At 38.9% G+C, this 21,451-nt stretch overlaps 1 protein-coding gene across 21 annotated transcripts in view; it reads left to right on the top strand.

Moving 5' to 3' along the window:
* Positions 1-21,451, top strand: part of MYCBP2 (MYC binding protein 2, E3 ubiquitin protein ligase) — a 268,897-nt gene that overhangs the window by 221,763 nt on the left and 25,683 nt on the right. For 18 of the 21 annotated variants that reach the window (XM_021065732.1, XM_021065747.1, XM_021065746.1 and 15 more), the window contains 11 exons: positions 616-783; positions 5,743-5,900; positions 7,436-7,635; positions 8,892-9,041; positions 10,349-10,509; positions 12,088-12,244; positions 12,421-12,645; positions 14,530-14,595; positions 16,303-16,542; positions 16,882-16,980; positions 20,366-20,446. In XM_021065732.1, the coding sequence (XP_020921391.1) occupies positions 616-783; positions 5,743-5,900; positions 7,436-7,635; positions 8,892-9,041; positions 10,349-10,509; positions 12,088-12,244; positions 12,421-12,645; positions 14,530-14,595; positions 16,303-16,542; positions 16,882-16,980; positions 20,366-20,446 (1,705 nt within the window). The remainder of the gene's footprint in view (positions 1-615; positions 784-5,742; positions 5,901-7,435; positions 7,636-8,891; positions 9,042-10,348; positions 10,510-12,087; positions 12,245-12,420; positions 12,646-14,529; positions 14,596-16,302; positions 16,543-16,881; positions 16,981-20,365; positions 20,447-21,451) is intronic. The other 3 variants (XM_021065752.1, XM_021065749.1, XM_021065733.1) reach the window with 1 other exon arrangement.

The following is a 21,451-nucleotide window of genomic DNA, read 5'->3' as shown; positions in this document are numbered from 1 at the left end:
AGTGATGATGGAGAAAGACAAGAGAGATTGATGAGGGGAAACCTGGTATTCACACCCGCGTGACTGGTTATGGCCAAAGCCTAGGCCTGTTGTGACACTGAGATATTTTAGCTGAAGGCACCTGGATAGCAGGTGGGATCACTCACTAAAACATGGGAGATGGAAAAGTTCTTAAAGGAAAATAGCTCAGTTGTGGATTTGAGATGTTTGTGGGGAGGGGGGTTCCTGTTGTGGCTCAGATGGTTAAAAACCTGACAGTATCCATGAGGATGCAGGTTTCATCCCTGGCCTTGCTCAGTGGGTTAAGAGATCTGGTGTTGCTGTGAGCTGCGGTGTAGGTCACGGATGTGGCTCAAATCTGGTGTGGCTGTGGTGTAGGCCTACAGCTGCAGCTCCGATTTGACGGCTAGCCTGGGAACTTCCATATGCCATGATTGCAGCCCTTAATATATATATCTGTGTATAAAATTATCGGACTTTTATTTCTTCCTCCTTAACATCTGTGGCTGTGTTAATACATTAGTACTAATTATAGATTTATGGGTCCTTTTACTAAGGAAATTAAAAATGTATTGCCCATCATACTCTTAAGTTATTGGGTGTGATTCAATGCAGGCATCATCATGAAAATTTTGTGGGTTATCAAGATGACAACCTATTCCAGGATGAAATGAGATATCTGCGTTCAACATCTGTGCCTGCCCCGTACATATCAGTAACTCCTGATGCAAGTCCTAATGTATTTGAAGAGCCAGAGAGCAACATGAAGTCCATGCCACCCAGGTATTTGAGTTATCTTCTTCCTGTTGAGTCAGTGTTTTGGTGGCAGAAAGACTTTAAACTAGAAGAGAATGTTCTAGAAGTTCTTTTATATATACATCCTTTCATCTTGGGAAGGAGGTCATGTCAGTTCTGCAGGAAGACATGCATGAATCAGATAAGGTCCTTGATGGCAGAGGCAGACTAGGCAGAGAAAAAAAGATCAACTAATGAAGTAATGAAAGATTCCATTATATGGTATTATGTCATTTACTGGTCACTTTGAGGCAGTGCTTAGAGAAGGTTTTATGGGAGAAGTAGCACTGAAAGTAAAACTTGAGCTTCCAGGAGTATTACTTGGCAATGCTTCCCACACCTACCCCTTCATATTATAGCATCAGGGTAAAGGGCTTCTTGAAAACTGAGTAGAAGCATGTAAACATAATGCAGAAAGAAACAGGGCACCACTGAGGCCTTTTAGAAGAATGACTTGGTAAAAATGCAAAGATAGTCTCACAGTGTCAACTGAGAAGCTGAAATTTTTAAAATTTAAGCTAAGTGTGGGGAATTGGATTGTGTTGACAACGGTTATGAAAAGAAAGACAGATAAGGGAAATATTTTATAGGAAAAATCAATGTGACTTGTTGACTGAAAGGATAAGTTTAGGATAACATCAAGATTTCACGCATGAGTAACTGAACAGAATGTCATTGGAGAGGAATACACTTGCTGACGGAAGAAAGAACATGCTTCTTAAGATTTGCCACTCTGTTCATACTATACAGTGGTAAGTAGGTGCATATACAGGCAAACCTCATTTTATTGTCCTTCGCTTTGTTGCACTTTGCAAATACTGCGTTTTTCACAAATTGAAGATTTGTGACAACCCTGCATTGTCAGATAGTGGTTAGCATTTTTAGCAATAAAGTATTTTTTAATTCAGGTATGTGCATTGTTTTTTTAAGATGTAATGCTGTTGCACACTTAATAAACTGCAGCATAGTATAATCATAACTTTCATATGCCTGGGAAATTAAAAAAAAAATTGATGTAACTCACTTTATTGTGGTGGTCTGGAACCAGACCCGTAATATCTTCTAGGCATGCCTGTATAACAGATATTTTAGTGAGCATAATAGAACTTATATATCAAAATGAGTATTTTCCCACTGAAAACATTTGTAACTTCTCCCCTCAACTGTGTGAACTATTCATCAGAGTTGGGGTTTTTTTGTTTGGTTGGTTGGTTGGTTGGTTTTTTGCAGCTCTTAAAATTTTCTCTAAAAAGTGCAGTGTAGCCTTTTATATCCTCAAAGGTAATAAGATATCGCTAAATAAATAGTTTTCTTTTTAAGAATTAGAAACCATTTTGAGACTAGCCTGATAAATGTGATTACTCTTTAGGATCGAAATCAAGCAGCATAAACTTATAGGTAAAATGAAATGCAGTTCTATACATCATTGAATATCATAGTCAAGGTAAAAGCCTCTAGTGTGGAAGCCCCTCTTATTATCACTGGTGTCACAAAAGAAATTGAAGATCTTCTAGGGAATCCTGTTTTCCACAGCTCCACGCTGTAGCAGAGCAGTCATCCAGGGTCCAGTTGCTGCCTCAGAAACAGGATGCACACCAGTGAGGCAGAGTGCTCCCTGGTACAGGACCTTCAGTAAGATCTCAAGCTACCTCTGGGAGGGGATCAAACAGGAGTCGGCCATTGTGGGAAAGGAGGTCTAGGGAAATCCATCCCTCCCTTATCAAAGAGCTGCCCACTTTATTATAGCTCTAGGAAAATGCTTAAAATAAACTGTCGGAGTTCCCGTCGTGGCACAGCGGAAACGAATCTGACTAGGAACCATGAGGCTACAGGTTGGATCCCTGGCCTTGCTCAGTGGGTTAAGGATCTGGTGTTGCCGTGAGCTGTGGCGTAGGCCAGCGGCTACAGCTTCGATTAGACCCCCAGTCTGGGAACCTCCATATGCTATGGGTACAGCCCTGAAAAGGACAGGAAAAACAAACAAAAAAAACAAACAAAACAAAACAAAACAGTGTCATACAAGTCAGATGAAGAACACAGTCTGAAAGAAAACTCTCGAGAAAAAAAAGAAAATTTCAGTAAATACTCCGTAGTACTGAAAGACTTGATAAAAAAGAAAATTTCTGTAAATACTCCATAGTCCTGAAAGAATCGATAAAATAAATTTAATAAAAATTCAAATGTGGTGAGGTAAAAAGATACATTACAGAGCTGTAAGGATAGGCTGAAGACCAAGTCAACACCATTATAAGACCAATTAATACGTTAGGAATGTTCAGAATGGGAAATTGAATTATTGATATGAAGGAAAAATTTAAGATAATCCTAGTCAGGAGTTCCCGTTGTGGCACAGGGGAAACAAATCTGACTAGGAACCAGGAGGTTTCAAGTTTAATCCCTGCTCTTGCTCATTGGGTTAAGGATCCGGCGTTGCCCTGAGCTGTGGTGTGGGCCACAGACGCAGCTTGGATCCTGCGTTGCTGTGGCTGTGGTGTAGGCCAGCGGCTACAGCTCCGATTTGACCCCTAGCCTGGGAACCTTCATATGCCACGGGTGCAGCCCTAAAAGGACAAAAGACAAAAAAATAAATAAAATAAAATAAGATAATCGCAGAGAGTAGAGTAAAAGGACAAAAAGTTTACAGCAATTAGAGCCAAGATAACAAGTATAGAAATAGGACAGTCCAAAATAGGAATAACTGGTTCTTTAAAGTAGAAAAACCAACAAATATAATTGAAGATTTATAAAGCTATAAGAAAAAAATTCCTGAAATAATAAAGTACTAAATTCCCAGATTAAGAGGAAATTTTTGTAACAGATGACTATAGGATATAGATTAAGTTATTGAAACTCCAAGGGGGTGGGGGAACACAGGAATTTTTCAAGTATCTGAGCCTAGAAAAAACAAATTATTTTGCAAAAGGAAAAGTTTAGAGTGAATTCAGACCTCTGTATAACAACTTTAAATGAAAGATAAGAAATGAAACAATGTCTCTAAAGTTCCAAAAGAAAGAAAATATTACCTTAGAAGTTTAACCCAGACATATGTAAATGTAAAAGATTTGGGAACATTAGAACCTAATTATGGAGAAATTGAATAAATGAAACAGTTACTGAAAATTATGTTTAAAAGACTGTGTAGTATTCACATAGTATAATTTTCACAAAATCCTAAATAAACGGGACTATGACCCAGGTTGAGACATTCCCAGGCGTACCATAATTTGGGAATATAGCACCTTTGAACAGTTCTTTCAAAAAGTCTTGATGAACTCAGGCTATTATAAAAGAGTAAATGTGGAGTTCCCACCGTGGCACAGTGGTTAACGAATCCAACTAGAAACCATGAGGGTGCGGGTTGGATCTCTGGCCTCTCTCAGTGGGTTAAGGATCCGGCGTTGCCATAAGCTGTGGTGTAGGTCGCAGATGCAGCTCCGATCCCTCGTTGCTGTGGCTCCGATGTAGGCTGGTGGCTACAGCTCTGATTGGACCCCTAGCCTGGGAAGCTCCGTATGCCATGGGAGCGGTCCTAGAAAAGGCAAAAAGACAAAAAAAAAAAAAAAAAAAAAAAAAGTAAATGATGAACCCATTAAATCAGTGGTTTTCAGTGGGGGTGGGGGGATTTTGCCTCCCAGGTGACATCTGACAATGTTTGGAAACATTTTTGTTTCCCATACCTGGGCTAGTTGCACAGGCATCCTAGTGGGATGCTGCTCAGCATCCTACAGAACATAAGACAGGCCCCCACAAAGGGATTCTCTGGCCCAAAGTAGCTGAGGTTGTGTCAATAATGGTCCTCCTGGATTTCTTTGACTTTTCCTGTGTTGCTTGAGTTCTTTTCACAAGCACGATCATTTTTATAAGAACAAATCAATTATTTTTGAGATTGTTCAACAGTTTTTTTTAAGTTGATAAACTTCCCCTGAAAGCAGGTATTTCATGCCTGATAGTAACACCATAAATAAAGTGAATTAAATTAAATTGTCTCTATATTCTGGTAATTCTGGAACCAAACAGCCCAAACTGACATCCAGGCACCTTTACTTCACTTAGTTTGTACAGTATTTATAGTCTGTTCAAACAAGAATGTGCACACACTGGGGCAGTGAGTGAAGAAAATGGCCAAGGAATTAGCAACTTACCAGAAAACGTATAAGCTTTACTGAGGAACACAGGATTTTAAAACTGGCTTGGATGATGCAAAAGAAACAACTCTAGAACTCAGGGTGAGCAAAAATATCCCAGTTTGGAATGAGGTGACACAGAAAATTCATGAAAAGAATAGTTTGTAAATTTGAATTAGAAAGTAAAGAAAGATATTCCTTTTTATAAAATGCCCCAATAAAGGAAATTGTATAACTATCTAATACCTTTTCAAGTATTTTTTAATGCTGCTGTAATAACTAGGAAAATTGAGTTCTCAAGCAAAATGCTGGAAATCAATTTATACCACACTTCAGTGTGGCCGTGCTCTGGACAGGGCTGTGAGCAACATTTCCCAAGAATGAGAAGCCTCAGAGAACAATGAGCGCCAAAAGAAAATTGCATCCTTTTACTTTCCCTTTTATTAGGTTTCTGAATGTCCATATGTATTTTCTTTTGTCTGCCTGTTTTTCCTGAATATCCTGACACATGTCTTTCACCACAGTGCTTTTGATTCTGAAAGGAGCTTAGAACATTTGGTGCCTTGTCTTTTTCATTTAAAATGCAAAGTAGATTTAAGAAGACCAAGAGTTTTAAGATGCAGTTCTGAAATTAGTCAAAGTGTGACTACACTTGGAAAGATCAAATTATGATTTTAAAGAGAGGCTGTCACATTGGCTTTGAATTTATAGTCTTCCACATAAGATGTAGGTTCACATATTTGACCACACTATTAGGAACTAGAGTGTCACTTCCATCACTTTTTCTCCTGAGTTTTTATCTGTCATCTTCTTCTGTCTGCAGTCTGGAAACTAGTCCCATAACTGATACTGATCTCGCAAAGAGAACTGTCTTCCAAAGATCATACTCAGTTGTTGCTTCAGAATATGATAAACAACACTCCATTTTACCTGCTCGAGTTAAAGCCATTCCCAGAAGAAGAGTTAACAGTGGAGACACTGGTAAGTATAAAGATAAAAAGGAAGATTGAATTGTCTGAGTGGTTTTATTGGTAGATATTTTTTAAAATCTAATTTTTAAAGGCAAAGGAATGGATTAATTTTAAATTACAGAGGACATCCATTCTGTGTGACACAGCCATAAATGTGCCTCTCTAAAGTTTACATCTCAGTTGGAAGAGACACCCAGAGATCAGAGATCATCCAGTGTTAATCAAGAATAAATTGACCTTAAAAATATCTTACTTGTTAGGTATTTAAGCCAAATATTGCTACTGTTATCTCTTCTAGTAACCTTCAGTGAACCAGCAGTTCCAGCGACTTAGTTTCACAGCGATCTTCCTACTCCCAAAAAAGAAGCTTAAAATTCTTATGTCAACTACCACAAAATTAGGGATATGGCTAGCTCTTAGTGTTAGGTAATCTGGACCAGTTGGTATCAACAGCCCCAAATTGGAGGAGTTCCTGTTGTGGTTCAGTAGGTTAAGAAAGAGGAGTTTCTCAAATCCGACTAGGAACCATGAGATTGTGAGTTCGATCCCTGGCCTCGCTCAGTGGCTTAAGGATCTGGTGTTGGCATGAGCTGTGGTGTACATCACAGACACAACTCGGATCTGGTGTGGCTGTGGCATAGGCCAGCAGCTGTAGCTGCAATTAGCCCCCCAGCCTGGGAACCTCCATATGGCATGGGTGCAGCCCTAAAAAGCAAAAAAAAAAAAAGAAAGAAAGAAAGAGGAGTTTCTGTTGTGGCTCAGTAGGTTAAGAACCTGACATAGTGTCTATGAGGATGCAGGTTCCATCCCTGGCCTTGCTTGGTGGATTAAGGATCTAGCATTACTGCAAGCTACAGCATAGGTCATAGATGCGGCTAGGATCTGGTATTGCCGTGGCTGTGGCATAGGCTGGCAGTTGCAACTCTGATTCATCTTCTAGCCTGGGAACTTCCACACACCCAGGTGTGGCCATAAAAAAACAAAACAAAACAATAAAGAAAGAAACCCAAGAGAAAAAGACATGTTAATAATGTATCAGGCAGACCACTTACTAGATCTGCCCTAATATTTATGCTGAGATGATTATGTATCTTATTGAAGATCTTCAAGGAACATATTATTGAGGATAAATAAAATATGAATGATTCATTCAACAAGTATCTTTGAACTCCTATTCAGATACCATTGGTTATAAAGCAGTCCTTCAGAAAATAATGGGGATAAGATGGTGATTACATTTGGGGAGAAAATAAATCACTTACTGTTTAGTGTTTTAGAAAGCATGAACTCTAGATTCAGATCTGGATTCAAAACGCAGCTTTACAACTTAATAGCTGTTTGACTTAAGGAAAGCAAAATATTTAATCTTTCTGAGCCTCAGTAGGAATTAAAGTCGTTAGGGTATGTGTCACATTAAAAAAAAAAAAAATACCCCAAAGACTGTAAAGTGAATAAGCTAGATAATATTTTTAACTAGCATCTTTAATATATTCATCATATATATTACCTTTGAAAATTAATAATTTTCCTTTTTTTTTTGAATAGAAGTTGGTTCTTCCCTCTTGAGACATCCATCTCCTGAGCTTTCCCGGCTAATCTCAGCCCACAGCTCTCTTTCCAAAGGAGAACGGAATTTCCAGTGGCCAGTTTTAGCTTTCGTTATACAGCATCATGACCTAGAAGGTCTTGAAATAGCCATGAAACAAGCCTTAAGGAAATCTGCTTGTCGAGTTTTTGCTATGGAGGTAAGAATGTATTAATACGGTTATTGATTCATTGATCATACAAACCATGTGATGATTTTGTTTAATGATGTCACTTTTCTATCAAACAAATTAAGGAACATTAGTAAATCAAAAAAATCTAGTATTCACATCAAAATTAAACTTTTTTTTTTTTTTTTTTTTTTTTGATGGCTGCGTCTGCAGCATATGCAAGTTCTCAGGCCAGGGATTGAATCCAAACCCAGCTGCTACCTATGGCATAGCTGCAGCAACCCTGGATCCTTTAACCCACTATGCAGGGCTGGGGATCAAACCCACACTTCTGCAGTGACCCAAGCTGCTGCAGTTGGATTCTTAACCCACTGTGCCACAGCAGGAATTCCAAAATTAATGAATAAATGAATTTAGAATGTCATATTTAAGCACACTAAAGAGATGTATTTCTTCATTCCTTTATTATTTGAATCCTGACAATACTTTTTGAAAAAGATTTTTGTAATCACTGTCATTTTATTTAGAATAATTATGTAAAGGAGATGAAAAGTAACGCTTTTGAGTTATAAATCTAACAGTAATAACTTATCTGAGTCTCTGGAAATGGATTGCTGTATATCATAGACCCATATATAATAAATCTTTTTTCTTTATCATGGGTAGCAAAGTAACCTGCTGTTTCATTGATGGGAACAATATGAATATATTTAAGTAAGTGATAGCTTGTGTAGAGCTTGAGAGATTTTCTGTGTTAATCCTAAAGGCAAGTTGGAAAAAAAATGTGCTTGACTAAATTAATAATAAGACAAATACTTGAAATAAAAAGTGGTTTGAGGAGTTCCCGCTGTGGCACAACGAGATCAGCAGGGTCTTGGGAGCGCTGGGACACAGGCTCAATCCCCAGACCATTGCAGTGGATTAAGGATCCAGCCTTGTCACAGCTGCGGCTTAGGCTGCAAGTGCAGCTCAGATCTGATCCCTGACCCAGAAACTCCCATGTATCGCCAGGCGCTCCCAAAAAAAGAAAAAATAAAGTGGTTTGAAAAAGTATTTCAGTATTGCATTTCATAGGTATTATTTTCCCTATTATTGGTTTTTTAATTAGACTACAATTACTGACTATGTAAGTTCAGTGTGCTTTCAGTGAAATGAAGGTCAGATTTGCATCTTTCCTTACAAGATGTAGCCATGGAGATTCTTTGTTTCTGAATAAGAAAAGCTCTGCTATTTTCACTTGTAAGTTTTCTTTTAATCTTGGACATATTTAACCATCATTTATTCAGGCTTTCAACTGGCTTCTATGTAATGTTATCCAAACAACTTCTCTTCATGACATCCTGTGGCATTTTGTGGCATCACTGACTCCTGCTCCAGTGGAACCAGAGGAAGAAGAGGATGAGGAAAATAAAACAAACAAAGAAAATGCAGAACAAGTAAGTGAGATTTTTGTTTTTTTAATTTTCCATACTTTTACAGAAGAGTAGAACTACCTTCAGATAATGCAAATAATTTGCATGAGGTCTTTCACAGATTGTATAACCTAAAGGTAGAAATATAAATTAAATGCTATGAGCAATTTATTAACTATACTGGATGAAAGTTTTCTTTCTCCAAAAATGCTGTCAGTCAGTTTTGATTTCTCATTAGACAACACTTTCACGAAGCCAGCCATTGGAGGATATGTACTGTCATGGTGCACCATGAGGCAGAAAAATGGGGGAGCTTTACTACAGAAATCATTCTGCTTTACAGCATTGCTGTCAGGCGCCAGGCAGTGAAAACGATACTGTATAGGGACATGCAGTTCAAAATTATTTGGCTTCAAGAGACTTGGATTTTATATGAGGCAGCCTGCATTGTGGAAAAGCATTGAACTTGGACCCTGGAGGCTTGGGTTCCAGCCCCATTTCTACTTCTGTAGTTGTGACTTCTGGGCCTCATCTCTTATTTCTAGAGCTAAAGAATAGAGGACAAAATCTTCCGTTTGAAAGACAAAAATTATCAGGATAGATAGAAAAAAACAAAAGCTAGATACTGTTTACGAACATCACATCTAAAACCTGAAGATAGAGGAAAATTAAAGTCGAAGGTTAGGAAAAGATATACCGGGTAATTACCAACCCAGATTAAGTTGGTACAGCTATTTTAACATCAGAAAAAAAATACACTTCAAGATATAATTATTAATAGGGATAAAGAGGCTCTCTACAAAATGATACAAGAGTTATCCTGAAAATATATGTAGCCTTAAAAAATATGAAGTAAAAATCAATAGAGCTGCAAGGAAATTTTTTTTTAAGACTCCACAATTACAGTTTGAGATCATGACACATCCGTAAGAGCTGTCTATCCCTGCATAACAAACCACCTGAAAACTCACTGGATGAGAACAATTGCTTATTGGCTCGCAACCCTGTGGGTCAGCAGTGTGGGTGAGGCTCACCTTGGGAACAGCTCATTTCTGCTAGTAGATCAGTGAGTACACTAGTACGCACTTGGTACTCCTACATGGCATTTGTTTGGAGATTTTATTTATAGGTGACCTTATCACTTTTTCCTTTAAAATAATGTAAACATAATTAGTTAATCTTAATGGACGGTTTGGGTATGGTTTGGTTTTGTTGTTTACGTTTCTGTTATCTGAGTAGCCTTGAATTATGTGTAACACAGTATTCTTTGTGGAGAAAATTCCTCCTCCCAGCTCACACACTAATCAGCTTGCTCTCAATTTCCGTCTTAGGAGAAAGATACGAGAGTATGTGAACATCCACTCTCAGATATCGTGATTGCCGGGGAGGCTGCTCATCCTTTACCGCATACATTTCACCGCTTACTTCAGACCATCTCTGATCTTATGATGTCTCTCCCCAGCGGCAGCTCCTTACAGCAAATGGCCCTGAGGTAATCTTCTGTCTGGGTATTCCACGTACCCTGGAAAAGAGATCCGATGGTGTAGCCAAAGCTTGAAACATTTGAAAGACCTCTTCAGGTAGCAAGATAGAAAGACTCCCTGCAATAGCTGAATGGTGCCTCCCTCGTTACTGTCCTAATTTCGAGTTGTCCTTCTTCTTAGCTCAGACCTGTTGGCCCCTCTGTAAAATGTGGATAATATACCTCCTGCTGCTCTAAATGGTCAGTCTGTGGTAGCCTTCCTCACTTTCCCCCCTTCTACCTCAAATCCCTTGGCTCAGGGCTACTCAAGAGTAGACATTTAAAATCTGTCACCGAAAGGGAGAGGGGGAATGAAGTCTCAAAAACAGAAATCAAAATAGGTTTTTGAATTGAAAAACATACCAAGAGAAAAGAGCACCACCTCCTTTTAAGTCCAAAGCTGCTGAGATTCAACATCACTTTTACATTGTGAACCTTGTCATTAGAGCCACACGCTAGACTTTACACATAAGAATAAACCCTCCATTGATCTTTGTGAGAAATAGGTTGACGGAGTGATTTCAGCCACCCGCATCCCTAACGGGAGGTCAGCAGAAGGGAGGTTTTGTTTCCTCCTAACAAGATTTTTGAAGTACAGAATGTGTTATACTCTGATGAATTTGTATGAAATTGTAAGACAAATAAATTTGAGAAGCTTTTATGGTTGAGGTAACACTTGTCTACAAAACTGATTTATTACCTTTTTTTGCTTCCATAGCCTTGATCTTCATGTATCCAGTTTTTATATTTAAAATGGATAAACTTTCCTTAGAATTTATATTGTTTGAAAGAAATAAGCTTTATTTCTTGAAAAAAAATAAAAAATAAAACCCAGCGCAAATGATTTTTTTTCCTGAATTTTTAACATTTATGGTTTTTACCTAGAGCATTAAAATTTCTCAAAATACAGAATTCTCGTCATGGCACAGTGGAAACGAATCTGACTAGGAACTATGAGGTTGCAGATTCAATCCCTGGCCTCTCTCAGTGGGTTAAGGATCGGGCATTGCCATGAGCTGTGGTGTGGGTCACAGACACAGCTTGGATCTGGCATTGCCGTGGCTCTGGCGTAGGCCAGTGGGCAGCAGCAGCTCAGATTAGACCCCTAGCCTAGGAGCCTCCATATGCCGCAGGTGCAGCCCTAAAAAGACAAAAGAGGAGTTCCCGTCGTGGCGCAGTGGTTAACAAATCCGACTAGGAACCATGAGGTTGCGGGTTCGGTCCCTGCCCTTGCTCAGTGGGTTAACGATCCGGCGTTGCCGTGAGCTGTGGTGTAGGTTGCAGATGTGGCTCGGATCCCACGTTGCTGTGGCTCTGGCGTAGGCCGGTGGCTACAGCTCCGATTCAACCCCAGCCTGGGAACCTCCGTATGCTGCGGGAGCGGCCCAAGAAATAGCAACAACAACAACAACAACAAAGACAAAAGACAAAAAAAAAAAAAAAAAAAAAAAAAAAACCTCGAAATATTAGCTATAGAGTGCTTTTCTCCAGGAATTCCTAAGAGATTCCTGAAAAACAATTATTCAATACACTGCTTATGCTTTTTAGATGCTGGAGTCTGAAATTCAAGCAATCTGATCACCAGTTCCTTCATCAGAGCAACGTCTTTCATCACATTAACAATATTTTGTCAAAATCAGATGATGGAGACAGTGAAGAGAGTTTCAGCATCAGTATACAGTCTGGCTTTGAAGCCATGAGTCAGGTCAGTCATTTAACAGTATCTTGTGTTATCCTTCTAGTATTCAATGATACATTGAAGGAGAAATTGAAAATTCCCCATAAACAATTTGGTTCTTTTATTTCTTACCTCATGTCTATTTTATTATCATGGAAGGTTTCCATCAGAGTATTGTAATCACATATGTTTGTTTCTGGTAGGAACTGTGCATAGTAATGTGCTTAAAGGACTTAACCAGCATTGTTGACATAAAAACTTCAAGCCGACCTGCCATGATTGGCAGTTTGACAGATGGTTCCACAGAAACCTTTTGGGAATCAGGAGATGAGGATAAGAACAAAACCAAGAATATCACCATCAACTGTGTAAAGGGAATCAATGCCCGCTATGTCTCTGTTCATGTGGACAATTCCCGAGATCTTGGGGTAAGAAGGGAAACTTAACTTATGGTTCATTGGTTCTTTGCAGACCTTTAGTAATCATGCAGTCTCATTCTGAGCTTTAGCAAAGATATCCACCTGAAACTTCACCACCAAGCCACGTTTTTATATTTCCAAAATAAATCTGAAGTCTAAAGACAGATGAATGTGACTGGGGCACTGTGGAATACCAGTTCTAAGAAAAGGTCTGATTACAAATATGCCATGACTGTAGCTAAGCAAAATAAATATTTACTCTATAATTTCTTTACCTCCATGCGCTTGTGCAAGCGCTTCCCTGGGCCTGGAAGTCCTCCCCTCAAACTCTGCCTTTCTGATTCTTCCCAGAGCTCAGACAAATCATCTCCCAGTACCTCATCTATAAGAATTACTCTTTTTTCTCCCGTGCGTTCTTTTTTACATTACTCTGATGGCACTTAATACACTTTGACTTTTAGTGTAATTAGTTGAATTTCGGTTTCAGTCTTTACCTCCAGCCATCATGGAAGAATTGGGGGGAATTCCTTAACTAACTGAATAATCATACTCTATGTTCTCCCCAGCCCTAGCCTGCCCATGTACGTGTTTCAGCTGAATTGAGCACTTTTTGCAGAAATCCCTGAATAGGAAAAATCATCCTATGTACTTCAGTGTTAAGAACCAAGAAGAAAGTAGCACCAACTGCCAAACCCTCCGTGCTTTTACCCCTGTTCCTAGAGAAGAATTCTCGGAAATTTTTCCTCAGAATGGTTGTGGCTTGCTAGCAAATATAATATTAATAAGTCCCCTTGGTGCATTGCCAAGCTGCTCCTATCCCATTTGAGTGTTTCCTTTCCCAAGAAGAGCCAGAGTAGTAGGTTGGGTCTCAGATAACCTTGGATAAAGAATGCCAAGCACGGAAGTCCCATCTGAGTCAGAGCACCCCTTGCCATCCACAGTCACCACACCTTCTGTCCATCAGCACAAATTGAATAAGAAAAAAAATACTTAGCTAATATATCACTAGCTTATCTCCTTGAGACCCAAGAGTTCAATTGGTACAACTGCTTTTTATCTTACTTGAAAGTCAAGTGTAATAAATCAAAACATTTTTCTGGAGGAAACTCACTGCTCAAGTACAATGTTATCTTTGATTCATGCTTTTAAGCTAAGACCTACTCTCCGTCTTCAGAACAATGGTTGCAGTCAATTTGACGTTTTTTGCCTTTTAGGAGAGAGAATCATGATAATACTCATTTTTTCAAGTCCCAATATGTATGCTGACATCTGCTTTCCCTTTAGGAAACCTTTTCTATGTTATGTGCATCATTAAGGCTTGTATACACCTCTGTGACACTCAGCCTGCCCAGCATCCTGCCTTAAACAAGCATTTATTGTGTTAAATTATTTCAGCCCATAGCACTTCAAGTATGCAGGTCTCCAGGGAATTAGTATGTCAGTCTATTTCTTGATTGCTTGGCACAAAATGTGCTCAAACTTAAGGAATCAGGCTCCAGGACCAACATGACTCTTTTCAGTACTTAAAGTTATTGAACTTCTTTTGAAATCTACCTTGTGTGTTCATGTCCCTTCCCTGAGTGAGGAGGCGAGTGTTGAAAGGCTTCATGATAGAGGTAGAATTTAAATGATTAGACTTTGGATGGAAAGAGAGAATGCCAACCTCCTCTCTCAGAGCCCAAAGAGAAGGGCTGAAATGTGAGATTCAAGATGGAGTTTGTGAGACAAGAAAAGGCCGGAGTTATAGCAACTGTGGTTGGTTGGGCAGATGAAATGAAGTCAGTTAGGAAGGACCGTAAGCGACAGGTGATGTTTACAGGCTGTAAGAAATCACTACAAGTTCCGGAGCTAGGAATATATGGCATAATAACAATTTTGAATTGTCTGTTTTAGAATAAAGTTACCTCAATGACCTTCTTAACTGGCAAAGCAGTAGAAGATTTATGCAGAATAAAGCAGGTAATTAAAATTTTGTCATGAAATGTTTTACTGCCCAGGGAGAAATTTCTTCTTCTCGGTCTCTACTGTTCAGTACTAAGTTTATTTAGCATGCCACCAAAGTATTATAGGAAATCATCTATTTACAAAACACTTAAGTTGACAAATGGCCCATATGTATATGGTTAGAACCATCCCCGTGCTAAACATGTAGAACTTCCCTAAATGTCCTCTATAGTTAATCTGCCTACAGTCCCTCCACCCTGACTCCTGCTTCCCTGGAAAGATTCAGGGTGCCTTACAATTCATCATAGAGGCAGTTCACAGTTATCACCTTAATTTACCTACACTTCAGATTGAAATGTAGGTTGTTGTCCTCTAGCTTGAAAATGATTTACTTCTACCATTGTAGCTATATCCAGGTTGAGATTCTAGAAACAAGTTTTATCTGGGCATGTGACTGAGATTTTGTCTAAGTTCACCTGTGAGTTAGTAGTGTCAAAAGCCATTTTACAGTACATTGAAAATAATCCTTTAAAAAAGTTACATCCTGGAATTTAATATATGGCACAATTGAACCTTTCCCAGAAAAGAAAATCATGAACTTGGGGAATAGACTTGTGGTTGCCATGGGGCAGGGGGAGGGAATGGGATGGATTGGGAGCTTGGGGTTAATAGAGGCAGACTATTGCCTTTGGAGTGGATTAGCAATGAGATCCTGCTGTGTAGCACAGGGATCTATGTCTGGTCACTTATGATGGAGCAGGATAATGTGAGAAAATAGAATGTGTACATGTAGGTGTAACTGGGTCACCCTGCTGTACAGTAGAAAAAAATAATAATGTATTGGGGAAATTTTAAAAAATTTTTTTAAATACATTCTCAATGAAATAAAGTGAAATGGCTAATCACAGATATATTGTGATATAATTTTTCTTCAAAAGTGAAACATATTCAGTAACTGCACACTGAAAATCCTTGCTTATTCTGGACCTTTTTTTTAAAAAAAAAAAAGGGGGGGGGGAATTCCTGTCATGGCTCAGAGGAAACGAATCCAACTAGGAACCATGAGATTCCAGGTTCAATCCTTGGCCTAGCTTGGTGGGTTAAGGATCCAGCGTTGCCATGAGCTGTGGTGTAAGTCGCAGATGCGGCTCAGATCTGGGGTGGCTGTGGCATAGGCTGGCGGCTACAGCTCCAATTAGACCCCTAGCCTGGGAACCTCCATTTGCCGTGAAGGTGGCCCAAGAAATGGCAAAAAACAAAAAAAAAAAAAAAGAAAGAAAGAGAAAATCCTTGGTTCAAATGTGCTTTCATGTGAAGATACACAAAACAGGACTTGATTGCTAATCAGGTGTTTCTGCTTGCAGGCAGGATAGGTACAGTCATGTGAATTGTTCGCAGTGGTTTCACTTATGTAACTTGTGCTCGGAAGCCCTATAGTAGGCAGACCTGCATTTTAATTCTCAAGTTCGTCACTACTAGAATCCCTCCACCTTAGTTAACCTCTCTTTATTCATCTGTATAATAACTGTCATAGTATCACTTATCCCTGAAAGGCTTAAATAAGATAGATATTCAGTGTGAAGTAATTTAGTAAACTGCTAGATTGTACTGTGTGTACAATTATTTGTTATTTGAGCTTGCCATGAATCATGCTAAGCCTAGGACAGGAATAAAGTAGTGATATGCCTGTAGCAGGTTCCTATCCCTTTTCTCCTCTCCTAGGTTGACCTAGATTCCAGGCACATTGGCTGGGTAACAAGTGAACTTCCCGGAGGGGATAATCACATCATCAAAATTGAATTAAAGGGCCCGGAAAATACACTGAGAGTTCGACAAGTTAAGGTTCTGGGCTGGAAGGATGGCGAAAGCACTAAAATTGCTGGCCAAATTTCAGCCAGTGTGGCCCAGCAGAGGAACTGTGAAGCTGAGACTCTGCGAGTGTTCAGACTTATTACATCACAAGTGAGTGTCCTTTTACTGCATATTCTCTCACAGAATAGATCAAAATAATATACTACTTCAATAATAATATCAAGAGGGTGACAAAATATTTTATAAAACTTGTTAGAAATTGCTGGCTACAAATGTGGCCCATTTTTTCTTCTCATAGCCCTAAATTCTTATGTTTCGTTTTGCATTCACAATTCTAAAAAACAGTGCTGAATTCTGAAAAGTAGTGTACAGCAGGAGTAGCATGGTAATGTCATAAAACCTGCAGCATCATCGCCCATTGAGGTCTCTAGGCTTCGCAGTGGTACTTCCTGCCATTAATCTGTTCTCATGTCCTCTCTTTTTTGTCAGGTATTTGGAAAGCTTATCTCTGGAGATGCTGAACCAACCCCGGAACAAGAGGAAAAAGCACTGTTGTCCTCACCTGAAGGAGAGGAAAAAGTATACAATGTATTTATTTGTATTCTAAAAATATTTATTTCCCTTTTTCATTTTCTTACTTTCATTCAGTGAAATAATCCACGTATTGCCATGTATTTCAGTGGTTGTGTAGTACCAGTTTCTACACAGTTAATATTTTTTACTTTAATTAGAAAAGAAGATGAAGGAACTGTCAGAAGAAATTCATTATTTGTTCATGTATGCCCTAGCTAGCTTTTCAAGGAAAACAAAATTTGCTCTAAACCTTGGGCTGTTGTGTTCAGTCCTTAGCAGGTGTAAAGTGAACTCCACCCTTCGCTGTGCTGTGCACCAGCCGTTGTCTTCCCCTTCCTCCACCTTCTCTGTCCTTCACAGTTCAGCTCAAAAATACTGTCTTCTCCATGAATCTTCTTTGATTGTTCAGGGAAATCCTAAAGAAGGTTCATGGAGAAGACAGAAAGTAGTTTTTCCCCTGCTAACCCTCATAGTAATTTCTGTGTCTCTTGTCGTGTTTGTTTGTGTACATGCTTTATCTCTTCTATTGAATTATAGCTTCCCTAAAGACCAAATACATGTCTGGTCTGTCTCTGCCCACTGTGGCATAAACACACATGTGCTCAGTAAATTTCTATCGGAATGACCTGTTCTTTACATGGTTCTTAAAATTGAAAAATGCATTTGCCTTACTTGTTTAGTCTAATCTAAAGCATTATCTCTAAGAGGAAAATCACATCCATTTTCAAAAAGAGGTGTCAACCCTGAGTAGCCTTATTAATTCTTGTGTCTTTAATGTTACAAATAATCACCTTGACAGCCCTTTGAAAGATAATTTTGAGGACTTAATTAGGCTAACCCCTTACCTTCTGATATAATAGTCTCTAAACCATCCATGTTTTTCTTTATTTAGGGTCTTTAAAAAAAATAGGATTTTGTAAATTCTAGTAATTTTTTCAGCATCTTTGGAGATACCATTTGGATACCTACAAGACTAAGTATTCAGGAGTTCCCGTCGTGGCACAGTGGTTAACGAATCCGACTAGGAACCATGAGGTTGCGGGTTCGGTCCCTGCCCTTGCTCAGTGGGTTAACGATCCGGCGTTGTTGTGAGCTGTGGTGTAGGTCGCAGACGCGGCTCGGATCCCGCGTTGCTGTGGCTCTGGCGTAGGCCGGTGGCTACAGCTCCGATTCAACCCCTAGCCTGGGAACCTCCATATGCCGCGGGAGCGGCCCAAGAAATAGCAACAACAGCAACAACAACAACAACAACAACAGACAAAAAAGACAAAAAAAAGACCAAAAAAAAAAAAAACAAGACTAAGTATTCATTAAATTTGCTGAATTTTAATAAATGGCAGTTCTTTGCTAAACAGCCTTGAGAATTGATACCAAACCCTCAAAAAGCTTGTATCCTGTATTCTGTTCTTAGGTGTGAACGAATCACCCCCCTCAAAAAAAACAAAAAATTATCAGGGATACTCCATAGTATATAATTGCCTTATTAAATATGTGAAAAAATTGTACATGTCATAGGATTCCAGAGTACAGGTGACATTATTGTGCCCTGGAGTGGTCAGAGAAGGCTTCCTGGCACATATTGGACTTGAGTTAGACCTGAAAGAGAACCGATGGAGGTTAGATAAAGAGGAAGGGAGCAAGGGTGCCTTGAAGAGGCCAGCCTCCCAGTGGGAGAGTGTATGCGGGGACATTCAGGTTGAATAGGATGGTTGGATGCCCATGAGATAACATAATTTTTAAAGGAATCATTTTATAAGTTAGATTTTTAAGGTAGAATTTACCATACAAAAAAAATTATCCTTTTAAACTGTATCGTTTTGAATTTTGACTAATGTATATAGTTTTATCTTTCATGTTATTTGCCCATATCATCTCAGTTGCTGAGTTTACTGGCAAAGGTTGCTTAAGTATACTCTTATTATCCTTAGACTCTGTACTGATATATCTTCTTTTATGGCTTTGAGTTGTTTGCTTTGGGTTTGATTTATTCTTTTTCTGGTTTCTTAAGGTCCTAACAGGGTGACTTGAGACTTTTCTCATATAAGTAATGCTGTAACTTGCTTTTAAGCACTACTTTGGTGTCGGAAGTTTGTGTGTGTGTGTGTTTAATCTGTATATTTGTCTGTCACTTAAAAGAGTGCTATAGATATAATGAGCACTATAAAACTTCAGTCTTCATTTTTCCTCTCATGATATGTTCTTTATTGTCAGTGTAAAAGTAGCTTAATGTAAATCCACCTTTGTCAGAGTTTTGTTTGGACACTTTCCTTTTTTGCGTGTGTGTGTGTGCCTTTTTTAGGGGTGCACCTACACCATATCGAAGTTCCCTAGCCAGGGGTTGAACCAGAGCTACAGCTGCTGGCCTACACCACAGCCACAGCAATGCAGGATCCAAGCCGCATCTGAGACCTATACCACGGCTCATGGCAACCCTAGTTCCTTTAACCCGCTGAATGAGACCAGGGATCAGACGTACATCCTCATGGAGAGTAGTCAGGCTGTTGCCGCTGAGCCACACCGGGAACATCCAGGACATTTTCCTTTTAACCAAATGTCATTTTCCTGAGTTGATCTTCTAATAACCCAGTGACCGTAGGATATGAACTAATAATGTTCACAATTTAGGTTGCAGGTTCAATATCTGGCCTTGCTCAGTGGGTTAAGGATCTGGCATTGCCCTGAGCTGTGGTATAGGTCGCAGACGTGGCTCAGATCTGGCCTTGCTGAGGCTGTGGAGTAGGCCGGCATCTGTAGCTCCTAGCCTGGGAACCTCCATATGCTGTTGGTGCAGCCCTAAAAACCAAAAAAAAGAAAGAAAAAGAAACAGATTCCCTCAAAGTGACACAAATTGACTAGATTAAATAAATCCAGGAAAAGATAGTATGCTTCTCTGGGTTTCTTTGAGGAGTTTTGTGTTTTTTGGGGTTTTTTTGTGGGCTTTTTTGCATTTTAGGGCCATACCTGCAGCATATGGAAGTTCCCAGGCTAGGGGTCAAATCGGAGCTGCAGCTGTCAGCCTACACTACAGCCACAGCAACGTGGGATCTCAGCTGAGTCTGTGACCTACACCACAGCTCATAGCAATGCTGGATCCCTGACCCACTGAGCGAGGCCAGGGATCAAAGCACGTCCTCATGGATACTATGATACTATCGGTCAGATTGGTTACCGCTCCTAGATTTCCTAAATTGAGGTATTTTGTCCTTTTAGTCACCTTAGCCAATAGTGATTTCTTCAAAATTTTTATCTTTTGTCTTAGTGTTATGGATCTGAATTTAAAAAATAAATTCACCTTATAAAAATACCTGCTCAATTATTTCTCAGGATACTTCAAAATATCATATATACAAATTTATTGAAAGAGCCTACTTTGTTTGTTTTTTCCTTTTTCTACATAAAGGCAACATCAGATGCTGACCTGAAAGAACATATGGTTGGAATCATATTCAGCAGGAGTAAACTGACCAATCTACAAAAACAGGTTGGTTCATAGCCATTTCATTGTCTTTGTCAGTTTTTGTTTGCTTTTAGGTTGTAAAGCATTTTCCAAAATTTATGGAGGCTTTTTTATGCTGACTCTTTTATAGGTTCTGCAGAATGTGTCTGCCTTTTTCTAGAGAGGAAGGAATACATTGGCATACCTGCATCACTTTAAAGATTTTGTTATGAATGTTAACTTTCTTACCTTGCCGCTCTTTGTTTTTCTCATTTTCAGGTAGATTGTTTCATTTTGGTGTCAAATATCCAGCTATATCAGATTTCATGTGCATTTCCTGTGCTCTTTTACCCATTGTTTTTTTTTGTTGTTGGTGGTGGTGGTTGGTTGGGTCTTTTTTTTTTTTTACTTTGCCAAGCAATTGTAATGTTAACTAAGCCAGTATTAAGATCTTTAATTATCAAGAGATGAGGAACTAGATGGTTCATGTAAAGGGGGTGCCTAAATAACATCAAATTAGGCCTTCAAAAGTCAAAGTATTGACTTTGGGATGAGGTTTTAAACTAGCCCATTATTTTAACTTTCAACACCATTAAATCTTTTAAATAAATAATAAATTTATCAGTGCTTAATCTTTTTAACAGCATTTTATTGACTCTTAGAGGCTACCAATTGTAAAATGTGCTGTTATTTTATGTATCACTAAAAAAAAATTTTTAATTTTGAATTGTATCAATTATAAAGCACATTATAAATAGAAATTTTTAAACTGGGGAGAAATCTGCCTTAGAAGTGGTTAAATATAGTGGTTTTCATTTGATGTCTTAAACCAAAGGCAGGGGGATTGGTAACTAGTATATAACTCTGTTCTCTACTAGTTATTAAATATTTTGACTTTTAATCATGGTTTCCCTAGTTTTCCTTAATTGTTTTTGAGATGAGTTAAGAGAATGGTATGATGTTTCATGTAAAAATCTGTATTTCATGAAAATAGAATCTGGTTTATCTTTCAAACCAAAAGTCATGATTGGTTTTGGGATAACCATCACA

This window comes from Sus scrofa, chromosome 11 (genome assembly GCF_000003025.6).
Source record: "Sus scrofa isolate TJ Tabasco breed Duroc chromosome 11, Sscrofa11.1, whole genome shotgun sequence".
NCBI lineage: Eukaryota > Metazoa > Chordata > Mammalia > Artiodactyla > Suidae > Sus > Sus scrofa.
Note: the sequence above shows the minus strand (reverse complement) of the source record. Positions and strands in the feature narration are given on the sequence as shown.